The sequence below is a fragment of the Manduca sexta genome, chromosome 16 (assembly GCF_014839805.1).
Source record: "Manduca sexta isolate Smith_Timp_Sample1 chromosome 16, JHU_Msex_v1.0, whole genome shotgun sequence".
In the NCBI taxonomy this organism is placed as follows: domain Eukaryota; kingdom Metazoa; phylum Arthropoda; class Insecta; order Lepidoptera; family Sphingidae; genus Manduca; species Manduca sexta.
This window is the reverse complement of record NC_051130.1, coordinates 1,828,619-1,850,042: the sequence shown is the minus strand read 5'-3', so window position 1 is coordinate 1,850,042 and position 21,424 is coordinate 1,828,619. Positions and strand designations below refer to the sequence as shown.

At 35.7% G+C, this 21,424-nt stretch overlaps 1 protein-coding gene across 4 annotated transcripts in view; it reads left to right on the top strand.

Annotated features, from left to right (window-relative positions):
- The window catches only part of LOC115444103 (protein prickle), a 423,151-nt gene extending 412,552 nt beyond the window's left edge, over positions 1-10,599 (top strand). For all 4 annotated transcript variants that reach the window (XM_037439365.1, XM_037439364.1, XM_037439362.1 and 1 more), the window contains one exon: positions 7,902-10,599. In XM_037439365.1, the coding sequence (XP_037295262.1) occupies positions 7,902-8,942 (1,041 nt within the window). In that variant the 3' untranslated portion in view covers positions 8,943-10,599. The remainder of the gene's footprint in view (positions 1-7,901) is intronic.
- Positions 10,600-21,424: the final 10,825 nt, after the last annotated feature.

The window sequence follows — 21,424 nt, the reverse complement described above, 5'->3', positions numbered from 1 at the left end:
TGCACTGCATGCGCGGTACGGTAACGCTCTAAACTCCTGGGTTCGAATCCCGAGTCGGGCAAAGTGATTTGGGTTTTCTGCTCAATATCAGCCTGGAGAGTGAACTTTGTGCCCGACATGGCGATAGGCTCACTCCCTATCACATCATGACGGAACACACTTTATGAATAGTTGGTGCATTGGCTACACCTCTGCACACCCCTTGTGGGATAAATGCGTGATGTGTGTTTGTTTTTGTTTGATAAACATACTTTACCGATGATCTGTTATCAGTCGTTCCACTCACGTATAACACGTTTACGAATTCGTAAGTCAGTTAACATAACATAAGCTTTGATGTTTTCTAAATTGGTTTAATAGCGTACCTCACATTGTTTAAACATAAAATGCATATATGCATGTTAACAAACCATAACCTTGCTGGAGAATGCAGTTTTTCGAAACGTACTTAAGTCATGAAAAATTTCACGTGCAGTTCTTGAAAACTGTCTAAATACGGAATGGATATGTCAAGGTCGGAAAGCTCGGCAATGCAGGCATCGCGAGCTTTAGAAATTTATATACATGTTATTGTTACGAGCTTTGCTTGATTTTTTTTTATTAACAGCTTTATGGAAACATTGTTGTGTTCTATTTTGGATATTGTCTCTGCGATATTTTGTTTCACATTTTACTTAAAATGAAATAAATAATTTGTTTTAGCCTATAAAATGTTACACATTATTTAGATTCCGTCAATATTAACTCTACCACTAGTTCGGAAAGCAATCAATTAAGTAATATATTATAATTTTCCCCGACCTTTCCAAGAGTTTGTAACCTTCATTGTCTCAGGGGAACTGATATGCTGGTCATCCGAAAAGTCAAAGTTACAATATCTACCTACATTTTACAATGATACAAAAGATCAATTATTTTTTAAAATTTATAAATAGACAGTCCGATCTACGCAGAATGAGCTCAGTGTCTTGAAGTCTGGTGAAACAACACGGACAAACAAGCATCTTTTCTATATACATATCTACAATATTTATAGTTATACAGCATCGGTCCGCATTCTGACAAGGCTATGCACGTCGGAACTGCGCACAATATTGCTAAATATACTGCAAATTTATTATATTCGGCCTTGTTAAAGCTACATGATTGTTATATATTCTCATTTTGTAGGCAAATAAGCACGTTGGTAGTTGGTATTAACAACCTATTAAAAAGAACCGTAAAAATTACCCTTTTAAGGGCTTAACCTGGGTTATATTAAAAACCATATAATACGCGTTAACCGGTTTACAATCTAGTTCGTATATAAAGTCGATTTTTGTGTATAAATGTCTATATTAATCAGAAATTATAATTATAAAGCGTATTTGTGTAATGGTTAACGCGGAACGAAACGAAATCATTTTTGAAAAAAGCGATTAATCTTTTAATCCCGGTCCTAGATTAAAATTTACACTAATTAGGGATGCACTGCCTAAAATGAATGCATAAAGATTCGAATAGAGAAGAAATATTTGGGATTGCGCATTTACCATGAAGAAGATAACAAGCAACAGCGAGATACCTCTTTAGGCACAATTACAAACATCACTCACTCTCTCACTAACACGAAGTCTTGTATCAACTTGTGAGGGATCTCGTCAGTCGATGCTGTGGACTCCACTCCGCTTACCATCAGGTGCAGTGGGTTCAGTTTATCGTGCAGATATAAAGAAAATGATGACTGCCGAGACGAATGTCCGCAGGTTCAAATCCCAAGGGCACACACCTCTGACTTTTCTAAAAAATGATGTGTGTATTCTTTGTGAATTATCGCTTGCTTAAACGGTGAAGGAAAACATCGTGAGGAAATCTGTGTACCTGAGAAATTCTCTATTATAAATTTTCGAGGGTGTGTGAAGTCGACCAACCCGCACTAGGCCAGCGTGGTGGACTAAGGCCTATTCCCTTTCAGTAGTAGAGGAGGCCCGTGCCCAACAGTGGGACGGTATATAATACAGGGCTGATATTATTATAAATAAAAGAAATAATCTTTGTTCTTTCACATACGAAATTAGTATTATTCCTAGAACCCTATAAGTGAGTATTAGTATTTTCCCCCACAATCCCTATAGGTAATGCGGCACAGGAAAACATGAATGGATATTTATGAATGAATCCAGTTTGACGTAATATGAATGGGTTAGCATCCTGTTTTGAACCTTAAGAGTAATTTAGCTTTTAACGCATCACTATGGAGGAAAAACAATATTATAAATATTTGTTATAATAATAGTGTATTTAGAATGGTAAGTTATAATAATATAAGCAACAAAAACCGTTTCATATTGAGTCATTTCGACATTGCGAATAGATGAAAGCACATACTTGTTACCTCTGCTATCATTGTGGCAAAAATCACATTTCCGATTTAGTTTAGTTTAGCTATGGTGTGTGTGAAAGAGAGTATTTCTGTCTGAAAGTGTAATGTTGCTGCTGCGACGAATTATTTTAGAGTAGTAGTGGCATTCTTTAAAACTACATAATAACCAAGTACTGAGCACTATGAACTAATCAGTTACATAAGTACATCTGAGTCACCGTGCCACTGGCGCACGCACAGCTATAGGCTTTGTATGTCTATGTCACCGATAGTGTTTATATTTTATTTCGTGTAAGAATCTGTATGTTTTTTATATATTAGCTCGCTCGTGTATTGGCTATATCAACAATGTTAACAACATACATATCTATACTAATATAAAGTTTCTAATGTTTATTTCTTTGAATTAAATTATGTATTATGTTCAGCAGTGGACAATTCCCGGCTGAAATGATAATGATTTGTTTGAATGTGTTAATCACTGGAACTATCTCATTACTTTTTTTAACTTTTTTATTCCCTAATAGTATGCTACATACATCGAAGGAAAATTTACATTACCGGAGCCAGGTGTAGACAACAGTAACTTGTACTTTAGATGCAGTATTTCATATTTTTTTTCCTCAAATACAGGCTAGGCTTTCAAAATTCTTCGAATGTTACAAGTATTATACTACAGGGTTACTAAATAAAACCACATATATATATTTTCTTGAAAAAACTCAAACCGTAGAAGTAAAATTATAAGTGTATAGGTAAATTTCCAATGAATAAACGTAAATCAATAAGGTATTTTTAATTTTACATGCCCTAATGGCGCTACTACTATAAGAGAATTCGTCACAGTGATAAAATCACATTTTCGACCAGAAATACATTCTGACTGAAAATGTACATATTTGCACTAAATTTAAAATGATAAAAAATCAGAAAAGTAAAACTGGGCTTTTTGGGTATATTCGTTAACCATGGATGATTTTAAGCGCAATTTTAGCAGAAATGACGAGCATTGAAGCGGCGATAGCCTAGTTGAGTGTGGAACGGACTGCCGAGAGGAATGTCCGCAGGTTCAAATCCCAAGAACACACCGCTGAATTTTCTAAAATTATGTGTGTATTTTTTGTGAATTAAAATATCGTGAGCACACCTACATACCTGAGAAGTCCAATCCGTAAGAGGCCAGCGTGGTGGACTAAGAGCTAATCCCTCTCAGTAGTGTAGAAGAGGCCCGTGCCCAGCATTGGGACAGTACAGATACAGAGCTGATAATATTATATAAAGACGAGTATGTGGTTTCATTCATTAACGCATTGCCGGAATGACCCTGTGTACCATCAGATGCCCCAATTGCGCGTTTGTCTCTAATATTTAATTCATCACGGCTTATACAAACAGAGGCTTTATCTGATTCTCTTAAAACGCTCGTAAAATAACAAAAGCATGTTCAAATAACAATACCATATAAAAATTCATTGCCGCACATAAAATTCACACTTGTGTAATTTTAATTATAATAAGGCTTTCTATTTAAAATGGCGCGGGTGTGCGTGCATTGATATCTAAAGTAGGGTTGTCAACGCAATGGTTTTTACATATTTTTTATAAGACAAAAAAAGAATTACGAAATACTATTTGTGCTTAATTATTATACCACTTACAATTGTTTTTATCTTATGAGCTTTAAATATTTAAACAATTTTTGAAATGCAACACGTGGCAACCCTAAACATTTTACCATACGCGGCATCATTGATCTAATATCTGGACCGAGTTAAAATCCTAAATTAATTAGACAAGAAATGTAACGACGGCGCGGGTGTCGACCCCGCGAACAATGCTGGGAACATTCACCATCACTTGCCGCTTATCCAAACGGTAACTATCAAATTACCAGCGGGTTTAGAGTTGAAATTTAATGTAGAGCGACATAGTATTCACATATAAGATATATGTTGGGTTATGACTATATTTAAATAAAGAGTAAGATTTCTTTAATTTACAATTATTAATTCGTACGCTAAACAAACTGTTCAATATATTTTGACACAAAGCAAAACAACAACGCCACACGACGGAAATCAACAGAAACAAAAAACATTTACTAAGACACCTTTAGATTCACAATATATTAAATGCGTTTATAAAGACATTATACAAACCTTTAAATTTATCTTTATTTAACAATGTAGATGCTTAAAACAATTCGATTTTGAAAGCATTTAGAATGTTAGATGGCAATCAATACAAATGAAGCACTATTTGTATTAGTTTTTGGTCGCGGATTAGCGCGCGTGATGTTTTCTTTCAAAGTGTATGTGTTCATCAGTTTTATCGATGGGTCATGAACATAAAGCAGTTTTGCAAAACCAATTCATTCAACCACGTTTGTTGGCAAAAATATCGTACCAATTTCTCTTCACTTATTTATTAAAGGATGAATAACCTGCCGCTATATGATGCACAACTCTCAAATTCCAAAAATTGTAAAATTAATTGAAAGTCGATTAGTAGACTCTCAAATCCATAACCAGAGTTAACCAGAGTATCCAGAGTTTCTTGCCCGTTCTTCTCTGGTGAGAACTGCTTTCCGAAATGGTAGAGTTAATATTGACGGAATCTAAATAATGTATAACATTTTACGGATTCAAATTAATCATTTCATTTCATAACTTAGCATCACAGCTCAAGCGAAGCTAATTAATTCAAACAAATGCTAAACTAAATCTAGGAAGACTGTACCGCGCAATCGCGTGCCATCGTAGCAGCTATTAAGGTCAGTTTATAGCGTTTAAGATAACCCAAAGCCGTGGGACTGCTGAGGCACACATCCCAAGGCTTCAATGGCGTTGGGAGCCGCCGTATCACATCATCGGACAGTTATGCAACCGTATTGTCTCTCGACTGCAGATCTGAGTTATAACCTGACCAGGAATGTGAGGAACTTGCTTTGGTGGAGCCATTTTGTTTTTTCGTTTTAAAGTTAATTTGTCAATATTAAAATTTAGTTCTATATTTTACCGAGGTTTCGATATGTAGCTGTTACTGCCAATGAGAGATAGATTTTTGCCACCCTGAGCGGTAATCTAATAAATACCAATGGCAACTATTAATTCGATCTTTTATCCACTTTTCTCTGTGATCTGTTTCATAGCGTGATAGAGGGCGAGCTTTTCTCTAAATAGAGGACAAATTCCAGACTCCGGGCTTATAGGACAGAAAGCCACTTTGCCTAAACAGGGATTCGAACTTATAAATTTAGAGTAATGTCGTACCACGCAATGCAACTAACTACGCCACCAAAGCAGAACCACCACCACCACCAAACCATTTTAAGAGGTAGCACGCGTAGTTTTGAGACCAAAACTACGCGTGCTACCTCTTAAAATCAGTACTTATACAATTTCAAATTTTTTGAAAGGAATTTCCCCCAACCGGAGAAAATATTTACGAAAATCCTCCCCCGGTAAAATCCACGATATTTAAAGAGATCAGAAGACAAAGTTTCTTACACAATGACTTGGAAAAGTAATATGCGAAACAGTCTCAATGACCAAAGTTTCGCCCCTCGTTGATCCATCGAAAACCAACGACGCACATAAATAAGTTATAATAAATTCTTTACTTGGTGGCGTACTTGTATTATGGTGCGTCGGTCGTGCTGAGGTATCGGGTTCGATTCTGGCCGATTCAAGTGATATTGGCTTTTATCGATACACCTATAAGCTCGATAATAAGATGTGGCGTGGTATAGAAGGCCTAGACACAGCCGTAGAACCTCACAGATTGTATGAAGATGGATATATATTACTCACTATCAGTGGCGAAGGGCGACATTTCCTAAAAGTGAACCCGACACAACATAGAGGTACTACTAATGCATAAATGCGGTCGGTGAATCGTTCCAATGATAATTAAATTTTTACATAAGTTACGAAAGGAAGCCGGGAGCAATAGTTATATGGACTTTTGCCTCTGCTCACTAGCGGTATAACAAAAATATAGCCCGGTATTTTTGTAATATTTCAATATCTGCATTTGGAACAAATTACCATGGTAAAATTTATATACAATGTCATTTTCACATTACGGTACTAAATAAAACCAAACACTTTTGGTGTTGAGTGAGGTTATATTGGGAAGGCGGTCGGTCCAGACTTTACTCTTCATCTAGGATTTTCATAGTATGGTAATTAAAAGCCGGGTTTGCGGGTAAATAAAATATTTAGTCCAAAACAACTTTTTGTTGAGCTTGAAAACTAAACTTCAATTGACACGAATCGCGTCTGCGCTCTCATATTGGTTTGCTCCCTTCTACAATATAATACTACCCCACTCGTTGAAGTCAATAGTGGTTCATTCATGAATCAAAACTACTTTTTTATATAACTTTAAATCTGTAACTTAAAAATAAGTAGTTTATTTGAGAATCATACTACTATGATAATATTAATCAATTAACATTCAATTTTATAATATTTGATCACTCCCACATACTTATCTTCTTTAAAATAACACTACAATAACAAACTCGAAGCGTAGATGTAAAATAAAATAAGTTTAAATTTCGAACGATGTATATCAATAAAAAAATATTTTAATTTTACACACACTAATGCCACTACTACTACTCTAAGAGAATTCGTCGCAACAGCAACATCACTTTCAGTCAAAAATACAATACACACGCAATATTCGCACTAAACTACAGAATGATAAAAAAATCACATAAGTAAAACAAGGATTTGGTGAAAATATCAATTATTCACGGATGATTTTTGGCACAATTTTAGCAAAGGTTAAAACGAGTATGTAATTTGTTTATTAACACAATATCTGGTAAAAATATTAATTAATCACAGAAAATTTTGGCACAATGTTAGTAGAGGTAAAGATGAATATGTGGTTTTATTTATTAACGCAATATCAAAGTATCCTTGTATTATACGGTGGGATACCAAGTGCCTAGCTAAATGTGTGTCATCTCTCTCGTAATATTAGAGTCTGAATACTGTAATACTTTCGTCACTTTTTTATGTTTTTTTTACGACAGCTGAGCAGTTTTTTCGAAACTAGAACTGGGTCTTGTCATGCTATCACATTTCATACTCGTATTTTTCTTTATACCCTCTGAATCAAAGGGGGTAATACAAACAGTAAGGATACACTACATGTTATATCGAATGACTAATAAAACAGTAATATATTTGGTATAAAAATAGAACAAATATAGTTTGTTATATATTTTGTAGCATTACCGGCACAATAAAATACTATATCTCAGGGTCAAGCTCGATGCAGTTATAAACATCGCTTATAATTCATGATTGGGACGATGTTGCTTCTGTTTATAGAATATCGTGTCATTTACAATCAGACAAATTACTCATGTTATTCTTATAAACATGGTTAATGATTATGGTATAATTTCTGTTCTACTCTTACTGAAATAATTTTTCAATTCATATTTATCCCAAGGTTATCAAGAAAAATTTCGCAATAAATATAATTTCTAGAGACTTATTACCTTCTTTGTCATCAGATAATCCTGGCTGATGAGTGCACGGAAGCAGAGGGACGAGCGTGGCATATGAAGCACTTCGCTTGCGCGGAGTGCGCGCGGCAGCTCGGCGGGCAGCGCTACATCATGAGGGAGGCGCGGCCCTACTGCCTGCCCTGCTTCGACGCCTGCTTCGCCGAGTACTGCGATGCGTGCGGCGAGCCCGTCGGCGTCGACCAGGGCCAGATGTCTCACGAGGGACAGCACTGGCACGCCACCGAGCGATGCTTCGCCTGCCACACTTGCCGCGCCAGTTTATTGGGGAGACCATTCCTCCCGCGAAAGGGTGCGATATTCTGCTCGATAGCGTGCTCTAAAGGAGAACCTCCGACGCCGTCAGATTCATCGGGTCCTGGACCCCGACCTCCACGAGTACCTCGACCTAGAAGAATGCCGTCACCAAAATCATCACCACCGAGAAGTCCCCAACGCGAACAGTCACCGCATATAGACGCTGATTCAGAGCCGAGTGGATCTCTAGCGCCGGAGTCCCCTCCGCCGCACCCGCCCCCACCGCCACACGCTTGCCTTAGCTTAGATAGAGCGTTAGCAGATTTGAGATTAGAACAATCCATAACGGAACATCAGATACAGCCTAGTCCAAATTCTGAAGAGCAAAAAGAGGAATCGCCTGAAGACTGGAAACCGCCGCATCCAGTCGAAGCTCAAGCGGTCGTAACTCCCGGACATTCTACATCAATGCCGGAGCTGACGTTAGTAGATTCTAGAAAGTCTCCAAGGAAGCCGAGAGGTGGTCGAACAGTGCGGTTTTGCGGGGACGACAACGAAGCCTTCGAGCCAGATGAGCCGATACGAAGAGAAAAGGTTCGAGACGAGGACGCCAGCAGTTACTGCAGCACGTGCTCATCCTCGTCCTCATCAGCGGAGTCGTACACGCTGCCGACGAGACGAGCGTATGGCGGAGTGCGGATATCATACGTGCCCAACGACGCCGTGGCCTGCGCCAAGAGAGAGAGACAGAGGAAGAACGGCCCTCACGACAAGAACTGCATCATCTCGTGATGTTTGCTCACGGCCCGCACCATCCCTCCTAGCGACACCGACCTCCGATGACAAGACTGACTCATTGTAAGTTGTTAGCCCCACACGCCATAGTAAGTTAAGTATGCCAGGCCAAGTCTTCCTTTTGCTTTGAGGCTTTGAAACTTGCCGCAGAACGTAGCCGACGTGGTTACAGTGAAAATGTTTTTTGCTCAACGTTGAAGTAAAACTTCTGAACCACGAGATTATGTCTTAATGCCCATTATTTATGAATATAGTTTTATAATTTTTTGACACTTAAATCTTTAGTTTTCACATTAATATAATAAGATCTGCCTTCCAAATCCAAGTCAAACTCTTCGTTAAGCTACAACATAATTTTTTCTGTCAATTTAACGTCAATCCATTATTTTTTCTATATTTTAACTTCTGTTTTTAGTTAAATTAAGTACTGATACGAGAGATGAAATACAAAAATATTATATTAAATTAATAGCTAAACTTTCCTGGCTCGCTCTCATAGAGGTTATACTTCAACAAGCCCAGGTGCGTTCACACAATGCGCACACGATTGTGATTAAACGTTAAAGGGTCCCGACTAATGGAATTTTGGACGAAATAATTTTTGTACTAATCGCTTTTAATGTGACATGCGCACAATTCGACTTTCGGATTCAATTAAAAGGGTTATCGCGTTGCCTTGCTTTGAAATTCGAATGTCATTTGTCAGCGGCCCGAAATATTTGTCAAGCATTTGTATGTACGGGAAATAGTCTTGATATACAGTGTAATAATTAATTACTATAATAATACTGATTAATTTCATGACAATAATTTGTTGTGTATTTTCGTGCTACATTGCGAATTTTGATATGACTTCACCTAAAATATCGTTGGGAGCGTAAAGAATGAGATGACATCAGCTTTAACTTATTCTGAATATTAATATATAAATAATCGCTTAGACATATCTAATGCTTAACGCGCATGTATTATAATTTCAAACATATCCCATTTGCCAGTTAGGTTAGGTAAGGTTATAAGTACAAAAGAATGTGCGTGGTAATATATTTTATTACTTCTGTAAACAAATTTGTGTTCCACCCTGTATATATTAAGATTTAACCTTAGAATAGAGACTGGTTCGAAGGACATAACCTATTTTGTCAATATAGAACCCCGTCTTGAATTATACTAATGTCTTAAGACGTACTATTGGGAAATATGTCTGATAGTGAAGAGGCAAAAATATTTGTAATCCATAATTTTGATTCCAATAAATAAACAAATCATATAACTTTCTTAATACTTAAATTGATTATTGAAATAAACATAATGATGATTGTATAATAGCCATTAAGAAAAGGGTATGTTAATACGGAACGTAAATTAATTAAGGTCGAAAATGAATCAGAATTTGTAGATAAATACGGATGAATTGTTCTCTACAAATTGTTTAAAATGAAGCTTCAGTTTATAGTGAATATGTGAAATATTTAATAACGAGAAGTCGATTATTTACGGCCTGTAATTTACGTTCCGTTTTACTATGTTATTGCATTTATAAAACAAAGAAACTTATGAAAGTTAAAAAAAGAAACAACTATAATGAAAAAAACAACAAACCATCAATTGAAAATGTATCGAACTAATAAATCAATTAAATTAGAAATATACATACATACATACATAACATCACGCATTTTATCCCCGAAGGGGTATGCAGAGGCGCAACTAGGGCACCCACTTTTCGCCAAGTATGTTCCGTCCCATGATGTGATAGGGGGCGAGCCTATCGCTATATCGGGCACAAATTCCAGACTCCGGGCTGATACCGAGCAGAAAACCCAAATATCACTTTGCCCGACCCGGGATTCGAACCCAGGACCTCAGAGCGCTATTGTACCGGACGTGGAAAACAACTACGCCACCGAGGCAGTCAAATTAGAAATACTCAAGATGATTTTGTAATATTGTATTTGATATCAGTGTTTTATAAATTTTAATGAAACGGTTCACTGACGTTAAAGCCGTTTTGAATAAGGACACACATTGTACCCCAGAATGTCACACCTGTCAAAACTTTTTACTTAACTTGAAATTTTGAAAAACTCACGCTAACAGCAACGGGATTCCGCAATTGCTAATAAAACTCTCGCTCATACCGCCATAAATTACGAGATAATATAATTTTATACGAAACACTGTACAAACATAATGTTAATATGTAAGTAACGGTACGTTTAATTTATTTGTAAGAATAAAGGACAAATAAACATTTTTTTGAACAGTTGGCTTGTTTTTTTTTATAAACTCTTGAGTCGTGAATAATTTAGGTTATTTTATAATAACGACATAATTATCCATAAAAGTATTCATATTTTATCAGGAATATAAAAATAAACGTTGCCTTCAATAATGACACAATAAAATATAACAATTGCAAAAGTAATATATTTTTAAAACCGTTGTTTTGTTATAAATTTTAGAAAAGCAAAATTATCCGCCCATAGATATTTAAAGCAGTAAACTGAGACTTTATAAATAGTTATAAAGTTTCCTTTTAAAAATATCTGTACTATGCATACTTTATATTTAACCGAAATTTTATGTTTAATTTGGGGAAAAGTCGGAAATTCACGTTTTTTAGTAAAATTAATACTTAATAAATTATATTGTATAGTCAAATTAAATATATCAATAATTATTCAAGAATTCACATAATTCAGGGTAATACTATTTTGATTCAGAATTCATTTTTTCTTCTCTAATGTGTAATCCTATATTTAGTACCGTGTGTGTGTGTGTTTAACCAATTCTTAGGGAAAGACAGGTCACAAGCCCTATTTCATAATGCAAAAGTTAAATTTGTCTTGAATTGAATTGAACAGCTACTGGTAGATAGTACTTCATCATCAACATCATCAGCCTATATCTTTATCCACTACTGGACATAGGCCTCCTCCAAGGTGCGCCATTTTACCCTGTCTTCGGCCTTTATCCAGCTTTTACCAGCAACCTTTCGAAGAACATCACTCCACCTAGCTGGAGGGATAGCTGGAATATAGTACTTTTTATTACTATTTATTTGGAAGCATAAAATGTGATATTTGTATTTGGTCGGCTTATACATTAATGTGGTGAGTATCATTGACTCAGTCATGAATCAGGGCCTTATTCATATGTGATAGCTAGTCATTTTCCAGAGGGAACTACTAACCTACACTAAAAATATACCGACACTTAAATGGTAATCAAATCTAAGCGACAAAAAGTAAATTGTTGACTAGAGTGTTTGGTGTTTTGATTTTAATATGAAAATTCATAACAATTCAACTTTTTATTTTATAAAGATATAGTCTAATGTTATTAAAATTTTCCTAGACCTATAAAACCTAGATCAAATGACGCAGAAAAAATGGCGATTTAAAATATTTATATAATTTATTTTCGGTATATTTGTCGCTTAGATATTATTGCCTTTCAAGCGTCGATACAACGACTTCTGTGTATTTGCAAATTTGATAATTTTGGATGTTTAAAAAAACATAATATAGTTATACCTAGTAGGCTGGCTCAAAATCGTTTTTGGTCAGAATCATGTAATTCTAGGATGGGCACGGATCACCCGCCTCACTTTAATATGCCTACACCCTAATTAGAGTTTAGTTTTTCCTCCCTAAATATACACACATCATGTGTAACTAGTTAGTTATCAGTGAAAGTGCTAATAGTATCGACATTCGACACAGCGTGGTGGGAACGCGACACAATACCACCGGCCGCCGTCACCGCTCACCAACATCGCCATCGCCTGGTTAAGGTAACGTTCCATACACTACTGATTTAAGACGCATATTACCTGGAGATATAACTAATCTTCAAGTTACGATACCGGATAAAGATCTATAATTGTCTGTCAGTTAAGTATAAAGATGTGTAGAAAGCTGTAGTGCGAACTGAACATTGTAGCAGACTATAATCGTTTGACAGCGTAGTAAGCTTCCCCAATACTCGCATAAAATATACATACTATCACCAGTTAAAATGCAATCGCAAAAAGAAAACTTATCACAAAATTTTGTAAGCTTGAAAACGCCATCCATTGAGATATTAGAATGGAATCCGTTTTTGTATAATGTACATTGTCGTTGAGTACAGAACCGCACCTTATTCTGTGAGAAAACTTCACTTGCAACAGAGATGTGCTCGCGTTTGTGTACACCAATTGCATTATACAAATTCAGGTCGTGCGCTTGATTTTCGAAATATTAAGTCAAAGTGTGTGAAGATGTCATATCGGAGCATAAGAGGGCGAATTTGTAGACATTTTGAATGTAAAATTTGACTAGAAATATGCAGTATTGCTATAAAACGTAAGCGAAATGTTGACATGTAGTTCTTTCATGAATGATTTTCGAAAACGAAGAGCCACTTCGATTCAATAAAACTCTTTAGCTTTATGTACATAACAGTATATATTTTAGGCAGATATAGTATCTATATATAAATACCTAGCGCTTCGAAATTCTAAACTGAAAGTTATTATTTTCGCGTGTCGGTCGTCTTGTTGCTTTCCATCAAGTGTGTAACATTAGAGTAATATTTTTCCCTTTGCAAACAACTTCAAAACTCATAATTAAAGTTGAACAATAAACCGCTTTTGTGCCGAAACCGCATCAGAATGAACTAGGCAAGTAGAACCTAGACCAATGACAGTGGAATAATATTTATATTTAAGACTAATTACATAGATATTTATTCTTATACTAGTCATGTGGTGGGTGAAACAAACCTTTCTTTCCCACAGTAAAATCCATATTATGAATGCCATTCTTGAACAGGGTGCAGAGGAATGGTTATGGCAGACTCACCAGTCTTCCGATCCAGATGTCATCTAAATGGCCTCTGGGTCGGATACCAAGTTTATGCCGTCATACTTATACCTATGGTGGTGTTATATATGCTTATATTAGCAAGAAATAAGGGAAAAGGCAATGAAACCACTCTAGATATTTGCACGCTGTTTATACATTGCTTAGCAACGCCTAGCCAACAATTTGTCATGCGCAGACATATGGAATAGGTGGCGTGCTTCTGCGCATGTGAAACGGTTCCAGGCTGTCGAGAGTGTTTGGGTGAAGCTAACCTGCCCGTAGCCCGCTTCTATGCGGGGTTGACGCAACACTCTTAACCATATTGCAGAAACAATTAGTCTTAGTTATTATACAAGTCCAATGTCAATCTCTACTTGGCTATACAATTCTTGACAATTAGATTTCGAAAATATGTAGATATATTTTCCAAACTTTTTTTCCGCGCGACTTGGGAGCCCAACCCACAAAGGTTCAGGGCCCATATACGCAACCACTAGTAGGAGGCAGAATTTGTTTCTTCGACTACAATCAAGGGCTTCAAAATTCCATAACATATTAAGGTGAAAAAAAGTAATCTATACATATTATACTTATATAACAAATTCTCCTTTTCTGTCGGTCTGTATGTTGTCGATTTTCTCAAAACCTACTGAACGAATTTTTATTAGATTTGGTCTGGAGATAGTTTAAGACCCTGAGAAGGTTATAAATTACTTTCTATCCCGAGAAAATATATAGCGGGACTTTTATCCCGGAAAACTCCTTTACCGAGCCGCGAGCAAAAGCTATTAATTAATTAAACTAAACAAGGAAAGTAAACATTAGAAACATAATTTTATTCAAAGCTAATTTATTCAAAACCTCAATTTAATCACGGCCAAAATTATTCCTTTTAACCCCTTCAATTTAACATTTTAGGGTTGACTATGTCACCCTTCAGTGAACCCTTTGCCATTTATAACTAATAACAGTACAGCTAAAAATGACATAAACCCGCTGACGTGTTAAGTCATTATGACACGCTATTAACACTAGCTAATTAATATAGCGGGTTGATGATTAACGACACGGGTATAAATGACCCATAAGGGTTCGAACGAATTTATTTAACCCGTTTGACGATGACGTATTAAGTTGGGTCTATTTCAGTTTAAATTATTTGTTTAGTGTTCAATATGGGAAGTTTAACTTTGATATTACAGAGTGTGTAAGCTAATATATGTGTCAATTAGTTCTGTAGAAGTCAAACGATTGAGTTATACAATATATTACTTTTCTGTAGGTACGTGTCGAGAAAATCGTGTTAGAAATACCTACATCATGGTTTCCTATTTAAAAATCTAACCTTGGACCACCCGGTTCATATCTAATAAAATAAGTAGGTATTAAATCAAGGAAGCCTAATACTTGTTCATAATAATATATTACTACGCACAGCAACTACTGCATAGTAATATATTATAAAATAGTAACAATCAAATTCTCAAAAAACTAGATTTTTAATAAAACATAAGTTAAATAAAAAAATAAGACTTTCTCGCAGATCCTTATCAATCGTAGACTATGCACTGATAGATCTTAGAAAACTAATTTAAAACATAACATTGTAACTGATTTATTGGGATTTTATGGTCCCCACTTAAATAGACAGAAATCTGTACATTATTTTATACTATCCGAAGGGATGAAGGGCAAAACGTAATATAGCATCACCGCCCCACCGTTCAGCGACAATCGTCGATCGGGATTGTAATTGTGGTCAGGTGCGCGCGCGCACCGTGACGCCACCTGTACCACGGTCCGGGACGCGGCGCGTGTAATCACAAGATACACTCATTATAAGTCATATTGAAATCCAATTTTGAATTGATTTGAATTGATATATATTGTGCTCTTTAATGTCGGGTAAATGTGGTAAAAGGCTGAACAATCGCCATACTACATCGTTTTGTCAACCGATATATTTAGCACTCGACTTAATAGTAACCAATTCGAATGGTAAAGCCATTTTAACGTAATTCTTTCTAGATAATTACGAATCAAGATCCTCTGGTGTAGGCTCATGTTTTAAGGAAGGCGTAATTTGTGTCTCATACATGCGCAGGAGTTTGTCCTAGGAGGATGGAAATCCGACTGTATAAGTGTAGTCTAACCAGGAAATAGGAACCTTGGCGTAGTCTACTTAGACTTTTTCGTTTTAAATTTAGCGTCAGCACAAAAAAGTACTCCTATATTTTTCCATAACATATCCAGGTTTTTTATTATCCTATAGAAAAAAAAATGGTTCTAAATGTGTAGAAACCAAAAGCCCTTCTAATAGATTTAAATATGAAATACCTAAGGAGTGAAAACTATGTGACTGTTCTTCTGACTTATAACAATGGTCACATTCGCAAGAGCTGTGACAGGACAATCGGACAGTTCAGCGGGTAAACGTTCATCAGTCTATAGTAATTTGTTTCCGTCAGCCCTGGGCTGTATTAGAGGGGTAGAGAGGGGCACAAAACTTTATCTTCTATAAAACTAAATTTCCTTACCAAGTAATCAAGATAACACTAGTCATGACTATTGTAAAATTGTTCAAAAATAACTTGGTTTACTTTCACGATTATGCTTTTCAGTTAATCATCAAAGATTTGCAAATATGTATATAACCAACGCATTGTGCTATGGTAACAAACATCATAAATGAGAATTAACTTGTCATTGCCTCGATATTTTCTTCCTTCATTTAATTCGGGAGGCTCGGGAATATTGACTAAATTATAAACAAAAATGTTGTTAAAACCCACCTGCACCAGCAAAATTATCGCACGAGCTTCATTATAAATGAGATAATAATATTTCTTTTATTACTTTAATTCAATTTTAATTTAAATATAGCTGTGCATACCTGTAATGGGCATATATATCAGCCATTAATGATAACAATGTCTTTAGAAGTTTTAATTTTGTTAATATATGTATATATGCTGTTAGTGTACCATGGTAATAAATAAAAATAAAAGCCCTACCTTCGAAGATCCGGCTCTGGAGTACCTGCATAACAGACTGTTAGCAAATTACAGACAATTCCGGTAACAGCGGATTTGAAATGACCCCACGCCGCGACGGTCAAGGCACTAGCTGCCTTCAACGTAGTGTTGCGTTTGACATTGGCAAAGATGGTAATATTGTTGGTATAGACTGGACATATTCTCCGCTGTTATATCGTAAAATGGAGTAAATAGAGGACAGTCGGTACCCAAGAGCGATTTCATCGGGACTTGGGCTTCTAGAGCCATCTCAGGAAGCGAAGTCGCAAAGATAGATGGAAGGATGAGGTAAAATGACCTTGGATCTCCGTTGGTTAATAGTCGCGGGAGACAGAAAACAGTAGAAGGCGTTGGAGGCGTATAGCGTAAATTACACCGAGCAGAGACAAACTATAATGAAAGTGTATCTCTACTGTTATTCACAATTATATATATAAAAAAAAAAAACAGAAATAAAGACTTTAATACTATTACTATAATGCCTGTGTCCCACTGCTGGGAACATGCCTCCTCTACTTACCTCACGCGGGTTTAGTATAAAGTATATAGTATATAGTATAGACTTTACAAACGTCCAAGATGGGACAGCCAGAAGCTTTGGTTGAATGCATTGTTATTCAATTAAACTTTTTAAATTACGCATGAGATAATTAGTGCAAAAAACCTGGTAAATGTTAAGATTTTAACATTGAGTTAACAGAATAACGTTAAAAGCATTTTATAAACGGATTTGAATAAGGCCGGCATAATTATGTCGACTGGCGAAGGATGAACAATTCTTGTCAATCAACACAACGAACCCACTCCAATTATCATTAAGTGCAGTTTATATTATGCCTGTATAAAACATATGTCCATCATGGTATGGCAACATGACAATATCATTTCATAAGTGTGATATACATCCATCTGGCAACACAGTTTTGACGTTGTCAACAACGCATCTTTTCCCGCTCTCTCCCAAACGTTGAATCTGCATAACCGTGTTTTTCTTTGGTTGTCCCAATAATGGCAGTAGTCCTGGCTAGAACCCTGATAAATACTTATCAATAAGTACAGTCATTACGTAAGTCTCTAAAACTGTTGACAGGTCTTCGTCTCCACTAATTATCTGATACGTAAGTTGAAAAGTTGAACTGAATAGCAGTGGATTGAATGAAAGCTTCTGGTTTGCTTCTAAGATGAGATGATCTAGCGAGAGTGGAAAGTATAGATCGACTATGTGCTTGTGTATTCATTGTCAATTATCGCTGGGTTTAATGGCAAAGGAAAACATCGAGGTGTGCATTCCTAATCTTCGAAGTTTAAATTTCACTAGTCTTTTGTACTGTAGGTATCTAAGAGACAATCAAACTTACTTATAAACTTATTTTAGCGTTAGGAGATGATTTAGAATTGCTTAAATAGCTGTCAAGAACATCACCGGTTTCCTAGTTTAAACCTTATTAAGAGGCAAGATGGCGGGTTCTGATTTACACCTGATCGAGTAAGTTTGTGTTTTAACTAAGCATATCTTTGCGAAATTCTTATAAGTACGACTGTATATGTTTAGTTACTGCTATTAACTATCTTCGAATTGACCTCAATAATAAACAAATCAAAATAAGTCATAAAACTTTAGTCTAATCCAATATTTTAATCAATCCTCAGATAATAAAAATCGTCGCGGCAACAATGGAATGTTATTAGTTCTATATAAATTAATGAATTAAGTCTGAAAAATGAATCGTATGTATTTATATGCGTTAAAGCATTGAATAAATGATCTCAATCGCTTTTTTCGATGTATCGCGAAAATGAACCAATCAGGGGCCTTATTCTCTATCCCGCACGTTATTTTAACAGTGCGTAACAAGCACTTAACACAACGCATCATGTTTAGGACTATAGAGATTTGGCATACAGAATACCATTTCACGCACATTTCTCGAAGATAACATGACACGGCCGCGTTACGCGTTTACACTATCATACAGAATAAGGGCCCTGAACGAAGTTTTTTGACATGCTTACAAATGATTATTTTGATTGGTTTATTCTCAGGATCGGATCGAAAATTAATATTAGGATCATTTATAATGGTATAATATTATTACGGGCGATAGGTCTCACATATGTGAGTTCGCCTAGGTAGGTACCTCCGCAATGTCTATTTCTGCCACCAAGCAGAAGTATGTAGTCACCGTTGTATTCCGATTTGAAGGACATTGTAGGCAGTGTAACTACTGGACATAATAATGCTTAACATATCATGTCACAGGATGGCGAGTGCAGTGGTATACCAAACAGCACTTTGTAATTCAAAGTGTTGGATAGTATTTCTGATGTCGTATCGCTTACCATCAGGCGAACGGCAAGCTCGTCTTGTCATTCAAACAATTTAAAAAAATTATAAACTGCCGTTAATAATGTCGGCCGTAGATATAGTTTAAGGCAAAACTATTACTATAAAGTTAAGGAATGTCACTAACGCAATACGAACGAAAAGAATGCTCTGTACATGGATTATGTGTTTACAAACAGCCAACGGTACCCCTAAAACGGCATGACGTGGGCCGCGGATCGGCGTGTGTCAATAGTGACCATCAGTGGTTACTAGACTCCCTCCCCCCCCTCCTCCTGTGACAGGGACTACTGCAACCAGACCCCCTATCCGATAACTCGGTACTTTCACAGATTTTAGCGTGTAAAAATTGGGTATGATAAATTATATATAAAACTAGACCAGAATAACTTGGGGCAATTAAAATGCATACGTCTTAGGGATGATTTGCCATGATTGAGATTTTTAATTATATTTTTGTTCTTGGTAGCTTAATTGTACATATTGCTTCTACGTACAAGACTGAAATTTAAATTAGTACATATTTTGACTAGAATTAAAGTCCTAATGTAAGAGTTAGAATTTAGATTGATCATATCTTTAACTTCAATATACTTACGTCTTTGTTGTTTGTTCCACAGTAACACAAATAATAATTAAAAATTCCAAAAGTTGGGTAAATAACTGAAACAATTCATTTTTAATGTTTGAGTTTTAAAAGCAATGGTTTAATGCGTTGAAAGGTTTTTTATTATCAAGATTAGTGCAAATAAAACTTAAGTAATTAATTATTTTTCCGAACGTTTTAAATTGTTTTCTGCGCGAATTCGAAATAAAAACTTATAATTAATATTTTTATTACAATACGTATACATACTGTAGAAAGACTCCTTTTTTTAATTATACAGAAAAAAGGCAAATTTTCTATAATTAAATCAGTGCAATAAAAGTGAAATTTCTTTTTCTATCCTATTTAGTTTCAAGAATGTTCTGTCTATTAAAAAAAAAACAAAAGCAACATACAATACTCTATAAGGACGTAGTGAGAATATAATCATTACCTATAACCATTATTATATTATGTATGTAATAAAATTGTTTATTGATTATCGATATCTAAGTCTAGTCAACATGTCGCCATTAGTTTACAAACTGTCATAAAAATAAGTTCCTAGACTCGGGTTTACTGAACCATTGACAGAACGCCTGGAGGGGACGTAGTTAGGGATAAATATGGGGGAAATTTAAAACAAAAATAAAAAAAAATACAGATTCGACATCGACCTCCTCTTCGCATCGTTTTTCTTATTGCTGAGGGTCGTGATCCCCTTAATATAGAGTCATCTTTGTTTTTATTAAGTTGAGCCTATTCCTATCTTTGACATCGTGGAGCGAAACGTTGACCTAATTTAACCAATTTTGAATGTGGTGATTCTGCATAGAAAACATATCACGTTTCTTTGGTATCGCTAAGGCATAAATGAGATTCACTTCCGCAAGGAAAAGATGAAGCGCTAACATGTGACGTCCTTTTGCAAATAGTAGATCAAGCAAAACATGAGAATCTGAGATGTTTGCCCTACAATAATACGTACAGTAATAACGTAATTAAAAATAGGACTGACGCATAGACTACGTATTAAGTACGGTTATATCATACAAAATTAATTTCTGAGTTAATAATGAGGTATTAACCCCCATTGCACCTAATTACAGCCCTGGAAGCACTATAGTGTAAAACATAACCCTTATTGCCGATAAACAGCAAATAGCCTAAATATGTCCCCGAATTACGACCGCTATAATGCGTTATAGGTATTTCACGACCAGGTTATATATTGTTTTAGTACTAAACAACTATAATATGCTCATATCTCAAGTTATGTTGGTTTCGTCGATTAATATCGAAGCATATCTGAATCTGATAGTTATTTCTGAAAGTCTATCATAAAGCATCATGGGTTGGACTTCCATATGATGCATCCACGTTTAAAATATATCTGCATCACATATCTTTATTAAGTTTTACCAATTAAAGTCTTTCTAATTACTTTCACATTCATTAACTATTTGCACATTCAAGGAATGGTAAGATTTTCTGTTAAAAAACATTTCTTCGTGGTGCTTCGGCTTAATAACAGCAATATGTGTGCAGTCTATGCATCCACATACACCGGGGAATCCATATTTATTGTAAAATCTGTAAAAAAATAATAATATAAATGAAATATATGCAAGGGACTGCCTCGGCATAGTAGTATTAAGCTA